The sequence below is a fragment of the Diadema setosum genome, chromosome 12, assembly GCF_964275005.1.
Source record: "Diadema setosum chromosome 12, eeDiaSeto1, whole genome shotgun sequence".
In the NCBI taxonomy this organism is placed as follows: domain Eukaryota; kingdom Metazoa; phylum Echinodermata; class Echinoidea; order Diadematoida; family Diadematidae; genus Diadema; species Diadema setosum.
Window position 1 is genome coordinate 30,978,924 of NC_092696.1, and position 12,290 is coordinate 30,991,213.

At 39.1% G+C, this 12,290-nt stretch overlaps 1 protein-coding gene across 1 annotated transcript in view; it reads right to left on the minus strand.

Moving 5' to 3' along the window:
* Positions 1 to 12,290, minus strand: part of LOC140235877 (uncharacterized) — a 237,445-nt gene that overhangs the window by 42,879 nt on the left and 182,276 nt on the right. The window contains exon 11 of the mRNA XM_072315871.1: positions 3,518 to 3,700. Coding sequence (XP_072171972.1) covers positions 3,518 to 3,700 — 183 coding nt within the window. The remainder of the gene's footprint in view (positions 1 to 3,517; positions 3,701 to 12,290) is intronic.

Here is a 12,290-nt window from a genome sequence, read left to right on the forward strand (position 1 = left end):
AAGAATAAACCGGTAATGCAATATTTCGCCAATATAGAGTTTATTGAACAACTCAAATTTTCGGTGACTTCCATCCACCTTCTTCAGGAGTCTCGACGCGTCGATAGGGCAGGAGGTGATGTTTCTGGTAGACAGTGGTGCATCGCAGTCATATGTCTCAGAAGGAATGTACCTGCGAATTAGACCCGAGCGAAAGCCACCACTTGAACCAGTGACAAGCATCGTTCTTCAAGCAGATGGATCTCGGTTGAAAACAAAGGGACATGCAACCATGCAACTTCAGCTTGGCTCCTGCTTGTGCCATGTTGACTTGGTAGTAGCTGACATAAGAGCTGAGGGCATCCTTGGTCTGGATCTCTTGATTGGTCTGCAAACCGCGCTCGACTTTCAGAACATGCAGCTACGTACTCCATGGGTATCTCTCCCATGTATAAACAATGAGAAACAGATATGTGCAGCAACGACAGCACCGATGTTGGTGAAAGGGGCTGCGCCAGCCAACCTTACCAGCCTTGCTGAGGACGACACGGAGACCACGCCTCTCGACGAATGTATAACTCAGAATCGTGTGCCGCCCCATCTGGATAACTTCTGTCAATGCAGTTTGATAGAATCTCCCCCAGAAAGCAATTCATCGGCACACCAGCTTCTGAGAGACGACTTAGAGGTGTTCTCTATAGGCCGAGCGGGGACACGTGTCAGCGTCAGCGCGACAGCACCAGTGGTTGCGGGAAAGCTACCTAGTGGACATCGCCGGTGTGACGACTCTTCCTCACCTGCACGCTATTCTCGATCACCGGGAAGACCACCTGACTATCTACCCCGATCGAGGAGCCACTCTCCGTTGAGGCACGTCCGTTCTTCTCGTCAAACATCGGATTCATTCTGGTACACCATGCCAGGGTGAAATGTGACATCCCTCGTGTCGACCTGTCTGCTGCAAGGGAGCAGCTAGGACAGGAAATCAAATGAAGAGACTGTTGAACTCTTAATAAGATGAGTTTGCAACGAACAATTATTGTCTATGAAAGTTAGACAGATCTGAGCTAAAGACTGTAGTTGTCTCATAACGTCGTTATGAACTGTAAGAGTTTTGTGACAGAATAAGTGCACAATACGTTTAGTAGTAGTGAATTTTGTTGTTGCCACTTTTTTCTTTCTTCATGTGTTCGGCTCCAGGGACGAAACCTGCATGGGGAGGGTAGCCATGTAACGAAATTCGATTTAACCGTTCGATAATAATTTGTCATAATCGATTGTGCCTGTAGTATAGAAATGGGCGCATTATCGGAATGTTGGACAAACATTTTAATGTGGTAGTGCATTATTATGACTTTTAACATTTATTATTAAATATGTGGTTACTTGTTTGTCATGGGCAAGTTTGGGTTATTTACTACCAACTCAGGTTTAGACCGATGATACATGTCGAATTATAGTAACCATGTACAAGAGATACTGTTAAACGTATAATCATTGTACGAATTTTGTAACCACGCCAACATTGTAAATAATTTGAATGACTACTGCGGGTATTTACCGCGTTGTTCACGACCGTGCGGGATTGCCTCCTCATTCCGCGATAGGAGGAGAGGCATATAAAGAGGCATATAAAGTGGCATATAAAGAGGCATATAAAGTGGCATATAAAGTGTGATATAGTCCCCAACAAGCAGCCCGTGTATGATGCACTTCTATATGTAATAAGCTGTACATGTGTTCCTGAATTGCTGTCTTCACTGTATCTTCTTGAGGATTCTATCACAATACAACAGCTTAGGAGAATGGTGGTACATGTTCCTGAGTTGGAGCGCCGTTCCTGAGAAGACCAACTAGCAAGTCATTGGATTTCGGGTATAATGGGTAATGTGACTTGTCGCAAAGTCCGTGCCCAATCCAAGTTCCAGTCGTCACCGTTGGATTTCGGGTATATTGGTAATGTGACTTGTCGCATAGTCCGTGCCCGATCCAAGTTCCAGTCGTCGCCGTTGGATTTCGGGAATAAGTGGTAATGTGACTTGTCGCATATGCCCTGTGCCCAATCCAAGTTCCAGTCGTTGCATGAGGAAGTTGGTAACGGTGCGACACAGCACTTTACCCCGTGCCATCAACGATACCTGTGCCACCAATATGGTTGTAAAAGGTGTTCCACGTTAACGTGACTGAGTTGGTAACAAAAGTTGGTTACAACACTTGGTAGTAGAACTTGGTAGCAAGAGTTGGTAGCAAAAGTTGGTAAAAAAATAAGTGTACCAATTTAACATCCTCTACAAGTGACGCTTGGGAGTGACATACTTTAAGTGATGCTGAACTTGGTATGTGTGCCGCTTGTGTTGGTGAGCTGCTTCTGACACAACATGATACATGGTAGCATACACACTAGTAGTTTTAATTATTTAAAGGGATCGGCCATCCTGACACGGCTCGCCGAGACATTTGTACAAACAGTCAAACACACTCTCTTAAACCACGACGAGAAGGCGAGTTCGTCACAATATTATACATATGTTTATATATATATATATATATATATATATATATATATATACTCCTAGATGGGTCATTTGGAAGACATTTCCATTTGTTTTATATGCAAATTTATTATTACATGTTCAATGGCAGTTTACGCAATGGAGACACGCAAATTGTCTCCTTAATGACCAGTTGTCTCCCTAATGAAGACACTTCCCCCCAATATGTCTCCCTAAGGTGCCAACTAGGGATATATATATGTATATATATATATATATATATATATATATATATATATATATGAAGAGTTTGTTTGCAAAAACCGATAAGTCCATTTTTGAAGATTTTGAAGTACGGTCTCTGTCATAAAGTAAAAAATAATACCTTTTAAACGATATATTGGCCACTACATATAAAGGTATATTTTTGAAGTTATGGTCAAAAGAAGCCAAAAATTTCTTATTATTCTCTATATTTTTCTTCACCTTTAATTGCAAATATCTCCATTTGACAAATATGGACTTATCGGTTTTTGCAAACAAACCCTTCATATATATATATATATATATATATATATATATATATAGCATTCTCTTTCTCTCTCTCTCTTTATCTCTCTCTCCCTCTCTCTCTCCAACTTCCCTCACTCCTCTCTGCCTGCTTGTGCAATGTTTGTTTCATGGCGAAAATTCAATAATCACACTTATCGGAGAGAAACATTGTATCGTCAGTAAAGAAAAGACTGTGTAAAGCCTAACCGCATCACAGAAGAATCGCATTGCACTCGATTTCAGTACATTTGTCAATGCATGAAAAGTGTTCATACCTATATGCTTTCGTTCGTACATTGAATGTCATAATGCTGAGGAGGATTGAAGTTACAAATAATGTCAATATCAAGTAAAATCGGATTGATTTGCTGAAGGAGTCTCTTTACTACTCTACAATACAGTTTTTTTTTTTTATTTCTCGAAAAACAAAATGCAGTACTTTCCCAACACTACATGACTCATATCAATTATAGTCAAATACTACATACATGTACCTTACATGATGATGCTAAGGTGGCGGCTGTTGAGAAGAAACTGTTGGGCAAGTAGGGACATTTGAGAGTGAACCTTGAAAGACGTGGCATAGCACACACCCATTTGGCCAAGTCTTCTCCCACCGAGGACTGACTTAGGATATCGTCATTACGGCTGCTAAGGCTGATATTCAGATCTTCAATCTAAACAAAACAACAGAATGGAAATGTGGAACTTAAAAACAGAGATTAATGAAAAGGTGTGAAAATGGGAAAGAGGAATAGTTGAACACGAACAAAAGAAACCATTGTAGAGGTTGATCGAAGACTACCATAATATGATGTAAGGTGGCACATTTTAAAGCTATAGACATAACATCAAGCTATATTCTTTTCTACTTAATCAACACAGTAATATGATTAAATTGCAATAACACTAATAACGACGTTATTTGAATCAGCATAATGTACTCCCCCATTTGTGTTTTTTTTTTTTTTTTTTTTATATACATAGGAGTGTATCGACACAATCAACGAGTCAGTGGATGAAAGATGGCTTCGTAATTCCCTACAGTCCATGTTCCTCATACTTAATGGCATTTAACATCACTAGCTTTTCTACCGTTCTTGGTCAGGTTCGGATAAATGCAATGTATTGCCAGTCATAACGATCCACATGTACACCGAGTAAATCAAAGTAAAAATGATAACATAAAACATAATGGATATACTAGGTGAAATTGTTAAAAAGATACGATGTGCAAAAAAAAAAAGTTGGGACAAAACTGGACGAAATAGTCGCAAAGTCTCATTGAACAGTAACAAGACATGTGAGAGGAGTAAAGTCGCGCTATATTTTATGAAGGCAATCTCCAAAGTATAGAACATTTGTTTGTTGAACATTGTTATTGAACATTATTGTTGCCTAATCAAGAGGAATATATCGTTAGTGGACAATTCAACATTGTAATATAGCTATAAAATGCTAGCAGGATACAACGTAGGCCTACTGGTTGATTTATTACATATCGTTATTCGAGTCATCGTATCATACCGAATTAACCAGGCTCCACAACTTTAACTGAAAAAAGTGTGATGAATACAATAGAATGAGAACATCAAAATTGTTTTTCCAGAGAATCAAAACTTTCGAGCAAATAGCCAGTGAATTAAAGGAAGAGAACAATAAAGCAACATTTCTAATGTTTTTTTTTTCTTCTACTTCATCTACAATGTTTGTCTCCACATGAAGTAACTCCCACAAAATAGCGCCCTCACGCTGTATATTGATCACTTCTGTTTGTCTGTGACTGCATTCAAAATCGTACAGTGCGCTGCTCCCTAGCAAGCTTCGATCTGGGTTCCTCGTATATAAATCTAATAAACTATCATTCTTATAAAAGCAGTTCATTATGCCAGGTCAACTTCTTTAAAAAAAGTATATCATGTCGATATGGCTGCCTGACGTATGACTTCCGAAAACTCATGCTGTCATGATGACATACAAATCAGTTTCCAAATCTGCTTCCTAAAAAAGAATAATTGTCATGATGACATAAAATTTATCTTGCTGTACAAAAGTCGTTTCCAAATGCATGCGCACGTGTACACCTGCAGAGGCACTTACACTCTTTCAACAAGTACCCTTCACAAAATGTGAATGTCGTCTGTACATGAATTATACAGTCAACTCGACCTCACTAGATAGTATATGTCGTTATGGCGAGATGAATTATCTCACTGAATATGATATGTAGTTACAGATGCAGTCAAATCCGTCTACAGGGGCCATCCAAGGGAAACAACAAAAGTGGCTGCTATAGACAGGTCTGTGGCCGTTTTTAATGTCAACACTTGCATTGTATTATAGCATCAGATACCGCGTGTTATTCAAACAAAAACCACAAGCAAATTAGTTTGCATGTGCAGCTATCATTATGGATTGTGTGTGTGTGTGTGTGTACAATTTGCTTCATTGTATTGTTTTCTGGTTGTTGTTGTTGTTGTTATTGGTTTTTGGCCTATTTCTGTTCTTTTGATTTCTAAAACAACATTTCGGGCCTGAGAAACCGCACTGGTTCGAGCCGGTTTACATGAAAGGGGTTCACGAATGAATGTGAGGGATTGATGATGTGCGAAACTGACATAAGCAACACACAATACCCAGACAAGTGACCTATTTATTCAAAGATATTTTAATCTTGTTCAAATTCTACGATGTTATTAGGAGCTGTCTTTGTCCTTGTAGTCTTTGTGTAGAGCGACATTACTAGAGCCTAGTTCTAGTCAAACGTGTCAAATTAGCGTTATTCAAAAGACGGCTTTTCACGGCAAAGAGCTGCATGAATTTTGTCAATCATGTCTGTGTGGTTGTGACTGAGATAGGACTCGGTAGAATGTATAATACGCAATGAAAAATAAAGCCAACGTATATTCATGGCTGATTCAACGGTTCACCTATTTTTTTTTTTTTTTTTTTTTTTTTTGGTCACTGGCCGCGTTAGGCAGGTGACCGCTATATAAAGGCTCTGATAAAGAAACTTCGTGCGGGGGATTTTTCAGTGGCCGCTATAAAGCAGGTGGTCGTCATAGATAGTTGGCCGTTAAGACAGGTTTGACTGTAGTAAATTACAACTTAAACTACCATTCTACTTGATGGCGAGATACTTAACCTGCAAATGACTATCAAAATAAGAGATTAGAAATACTACGAATAAAAGATATCACACTTGTATCGACCTTTGCATAAAGACGCTTACTTTAATACTTGTAACTTGCTCTTCTTTTGCATAATTGAAAAACGTGTGGAACATCAACGATGCATGTTACGATGAGATAAAAAGAAAAATGTTTCTCCCCGCTCTCATCTGTCTGTTGTGCTGTGGTATAGAGTTGCTGCCGACAGTGTTGGTTGTTCTCTAAAATGAGGTTTTTCACATTGATATCCCAAGAGCATCAATTTTTCCACATTTGATTTTGCAGTCAGAGAATCCGCTTAACATGTTATGTTGTTATTTCTTTTTTTCCTGATATTACACGTTCTTATAATGATAATGCTACCATGTAAACGCACAAGTTATTGTTCCTAAAGCATCAGAGAAGAACGCATATAAATTGTATATTTTTCACATCTTGCACAATGCATCGCTGCACTTTGTCCCCTCATTCTTCTCTTTCTTTCTCTTTATCGCCACTCAGTGTGTTGTAATTTATATGTTATATTCTTAAAATGTTGTATTCTACATAGACAATAATTTTTGAGGCTATTGTCCTCGTCAAGTGTTTGCTTAAGATAATGGTCTCCTGAATTCCCTGCATGAAGAATTGCATAATTTGTCTTTGAGCAATAAATATACTGTAACGTATGTTTGGATAAATGTATGCACAAAATAGTTTGTTTAGTTCCATTTTTTGTTGTGTCAGGGAAAAAGTAAAATATTTGAATTAGTTATTTGTTTTAACTGTCAGGTTCAAATTACACTGTACTCAATTAGTTTTTTTTTTTTTTTTCAATTGGCTTTGCATTTCATTTATATATGACAAAGAAATTTAGAAATAAAATCAATCAATCAACCCCATTCAGTGGAAAGTGACCAAACTCATTCCTTTATTCAAGTCAGGTGATAAATCTTGTCCTAGAAATTATCGCCCCATTGCGATTTTACTCTGTGTTTCAAAAGATCTTGAAAATATAGTACAAATCAGTAGTGTTGTTTAGTTCTTTCATTTATTATAAATGAGATGAAATAAATTGAATTGAATTTGCTAAAGACTTTGTTTGTTAACCCGACACATGTAGGTGTGTCAGTGTGTCTGTGTTGTAGTAACGATATTATTTTACCTCTCCCTTAGAATTAAAAGAAAAAATAATCCTGGGAATAGTACAGCATTATCACCGCATTAAAGGAGCCCTCACTGACGTCATTTTCAATCTCCCTCTCCCTCCCTCCCCCCCCCTGCTTGTGCAATGTTTGTTTCATGGCAAAAATTCCACGATGAAACCTGTCTGATAGAAATATTGTATCATTAGTAAAGAAAAGAATGTGTAAAGCACAACCAGATAACGGAAGAAAAAAAAAAAACGCATTGCACTTGATGTCCATACTTTTGTCACTGCATGGAAAGCGTTCATACATATCCCTTCGTTTGCACATTGAATTTCATAATGCTGGCTTTGGAGGACTAGAGTTACAAATAAAGTTATGTCAATATCAAGTAAAGTAGGATTGATTCGCTAAAGGAGTCACTACACTACCCTACAATACAGACTCTTTTTCATCTATATGAAAAAAAAAAAATAAATCAGTCCTGTCCCAACACTGCGTCACTCATATCAATTATATTCAAATACTACATGTACATACCTGACACGATGATGGTAAGGTGGCGGCTGTTAAGAGGAAACTATCGGTCAAGTAGGCGCATTCCAGTCTGAACGTGGAAAGACGTGGCATAGTACACACCCATTGGGCAAAGTCTTCTCCCACCGAGGAGAGCTTTAGGACATCATCATTATCAAGATATAGGTCCAGATCTTCAATCTGAAGAAAATAACGGAATCGAAAAGTGGAAATAAAAAAGAGAGATTAATGAATGGTGTGAAAATCGCAAGAAGAAATATTTGAACACGCCAAAAAAAAAAAAAAAAAAAAAGAAGAAGAAGACCATTGTAGAGGTGTTATACACGTTACGATATGTTACAAGTTAGTAAACTTATACTCTTTGGAAGCTGACAACGAAATAGAATCCACTAAGTTGTGTATTTGTTACGATCTTCGCAGTGGAATACATCGAAATGATAATAACCAGTTTCTAGAAGAAGGATTCATCACTTCAAAGAAAAACAAACAAACGAACAAAAAACAACAACAACGTCTAGCATTGAGTTACATTATTGAGCAATCACATGCTATATGCGACATGGAAATCTTGTACCAAAGGTAACATTCTCTATCACTAATCGCAAATGATAGCAGCATAAAACAATGTAAAGCCTGGAGAGAATAAACTAATTGACAGATAATAGGAAGGTGTATCATTGCTATTGTATGACTCGACATCTAATCCTCGTAGAGTCAAAGACACCTGAGTAGCCTTCGCGTTAAGGTATATAGTTTCCGTCTAGATTAAAATAATGAGTTGTGACTTACGAATGCAAATTACTGCTCCTCCGCCTTGCTTTTTGTGGGTCTTTGCCAGCGAGGAAGTGATCACAAGTAACTATCATAGTTTCGCACACAGAGTCCCCCAGTGTCACTCTATACAGGTCAGAGTGTCTTTAAATATTTTACACTATTCCATTTTATCCTAAAAGTTGGATTTATTATGAGGCACAAACATTGCGTAGACGCAGATGTAGCGTGCAGTCTTTGGGATTGCAAGATTTCAACATACGACAGAAAAAAAATATCATGATCCTGAGCATCTTATCAAAACGATTTTTCTCGGTCTATATGATAAATGTTTTAATAGGCCCAATACACTCCTTTTTAGACGTGAGATAGCTACAGCCAGTGACGTCGCTGGTTGTTTTAAAAACTAATTTGCTGTAAAGATCTTTCTTTATTTGAGTAAAAAAAAATACATTTGTTTATTTCAAGCCAAAATTAACATACAATCATTAGTTTTGTGTAGTTCTTTCTTTTATTATAAATGAATTGAATTTAATATAATTGAATTTGCCAAGTCTTTGTTTGTTAACCCGACACATGAATGTGTGTCTGTGTGTCTGTGTTTCAGTAACGATATGCTTTGCCTTATCCCTTCCTATTAAAAGAAAAAGAAACATATTGTGTACACTGTTTACTTCCTGGGAATAGTACAGCGCCATACACCTGCACATTTAGGGATCCCCTGCTGAACTCTCTTTCAATCACTCTCTCTCTCTGTCTCTCTCTCTCTCTGTCTCTCTCTCTCTCTCTCTCTCTCTCTCTCTCTATATATATATATATATATATATATATATATATATATATATGTTGCGAATTCACGTATTGGCTCCAATTTAACGAAGAATAAACCGGTAATGCAATATTTCGCCAATATAGAGTTTATTGAACAACTCAAATTTTCGGTGACTTCCATCCACCTTCTTCAGGAGTCTCGACGCGTCGATAGGGCAGGAGGTGATGTTTCTGGTAGACAGTGGTGCATCGCAGTCATATGTCTCAGAAGGAATGTACCTGCGAATGAGACCCGAGCGAAAGCCACCACTTGAACCAGTGACAGCATCGTTCTTCAAGCAGATGGATCTCGGTTGAAAACAAAGGGACATGCAACCATGCAACTTCAGCTTGGCTCCTGCTTGTGCCATGTTGACTTGGTAGTAGCTGACATAAGAGCTGAGGGCATCCTTGGTCTGGATCTCTTGATTGGTCTGCAAACCGCGCTCGACTTTCAGAACATGCAGCTACGTACTCCATGGGTATCTCTCCCATGTATAAACAATGAGAAACAGATATGTGCAGCAACGACAGCACCGATGTTGGTGAAAGGGGCTGCGCCAGCCAACCTTACCAGCCTTGCTGAGGACGACACGGAGACCACGCCTCTCGACGAATGTATAACTCAGAATCGTGTGCCGCCCCATCTGGATAACTTCTGTCAATGCAGTTTGATAGAATCTCCCCCAGAAAGCAATTCATCGGCACACCAGCTTCTGAGAGACGACTTAGAGGTGTTCTCTACAGGCCGAGCAGGGACACGTGTCAGCGTCAGCGCGACAGCACCAGTGGTTGCGGGAAAGCTACCTAGTGGACATCGCCGGTGTGACGACTCTTCCTCACCTGCACGCTATTCTCGGTCACCGGGAAGACCACCTGACTATCTACCCCGATCGAGGAGCCACTCTCCGTTGAGGCACGTCCGTTCTTCTCGTCAAACATCGGATTCATTCTGGTACACCATGCCAGGATGAAATGTGACATCCCTCGTGTCGACCTGTCTGCTGCAAGGGAGCAGCTAGGACAGGAAATCAAATGAAGAGACTGTTGAACTCTTAATAAGATGAGTTTGTCTATGAAAGTTAGACAGATCTGAGCTAAAGACTGTAGTTGTCTCATAACGTCGTTATGAACTGTAAGAGTTTTGTGACAGAATAAGTGCACAATACGTTTAGTAGTAGTGAATTTTGTTGTTGCCACTTTTTCTTTCTTCATGTGTTCGGCTCCAGGGACGAAGCCTGCATGGGGAGGGTAGCCATGTAACGAAATTCGATTTAACCGTTCGATAATAATTTGTCATAATCGATTGTGCCTGTAGTACAGAAATGGGCGCATTATCGGAATGTTGGACAAACATTTTAATGTGGTAGTGCATTATTATGACTTTTAACTTTTATTATTAAATATGTGGTTACTTGTTTGTCATGGGCAAGTTTGGGTTATTTACTACCAACTCCGGTTTAGACCGATGATACATGTCGAATTATAGTAACCATGTACAAGAGATACTGTTAAACGTATAATCATTGTACGAATTTTGTAACCACGCCAACATTGTAAATAATTTGAATGACTACTGCGAGTATTTACCGCGTTGTTCACGGCCGTGCGGGATTGCCTCCTCATTCCGCGATAGGAGGAGAGGCATATAAAGTGGCCGTTGTGTGATATGTGACCCTGCACCTCAAAACAAACAAAAAGTCGCCAGACATGAATTTTTAGTTAAGACCATATTCTGAAAGAGCAGACTTTAAGCTTTAAAATGATGTATAACTCAAATATTATGGACTCTCCTAACCTATATTAAATTGGAAAGAAAGCAGATACTCAGGAAAAGTGTGAACTGAGAAAAGAGGCTCTGAAGTACAGTGTCTATTCAAGCGCTTAATCTTTACCAAACCGTGCTGGCTGTGCGATGAATGGGACAAAAAAACAGGAAGTAAACCACAGGAGTAACAACAATGAAGGGATTATCAGATTAAAGTGAAATTAAGCATGCCTCATCAACACATTCTGTCCATTATTAATGCCAACTTTCAAAGCAGTAGCACTATCCATTCAAAAGTTATTAGAGTTGAAAGTGAAGAGTGTGGACATGGTTTTTCAGAAATGAAAAAAGGATTCTAAAGACACACCTAATCACACTATTCTACCAAAAACGTTCGAGACAAACTGCTAAAAAACACACTTTCCTGCCCATTTTATGATACCGAATTTTAGCATAATGTAAAAGAAGACCCGCTCTTTCAGAAAATATGAAAAAGTCAAGTTCGGCTAGGTTGACCCATTTCACTTATTTTCAGTCCTCACGCAAAATCAGTGTGTGCGACTTTATGTTCGTTTTGAGGTGCACAGTCACATATAGTCCGCAACAAGCAGCTCGTGTATGATGCACTTCTATATGTAATAAGCTGTACATGTGTTCCTGAATTGCTGTCTTCACTGTATCTTCTTGAGGATTCTATCACAATACAACAGCTTAGGAGAATGGTGGTACATGTTCCTGAGTTGGAGCGCCGTTCCTGAGAAGACCAACTAGCAAGTCATTGGATTTCGGGTATAATGGGTAATGTGACTTGTCGCAAAGTCCGTGCCCAATCCAAGTTCCAGTCGTCACCGTTGGATTTCGGGTATATTGGTAATGTGACTTGTCGCATAGTCCGTGCCCAATCCAAGTTCCAGTCGTCGCCGTTGGATTTCGGGAATAAGTGGTAATGTGACTTGTCGCATATGCCCTGTGCCCAATCCAAGTTCCAGTCGTTGCATGAGGAAGTTGGTAACGGTGCGACACAGCACTTTACCCCGTGCCATCAACGATACCTGTGCCACCAATATGGTTGTAAAAGGTGTTC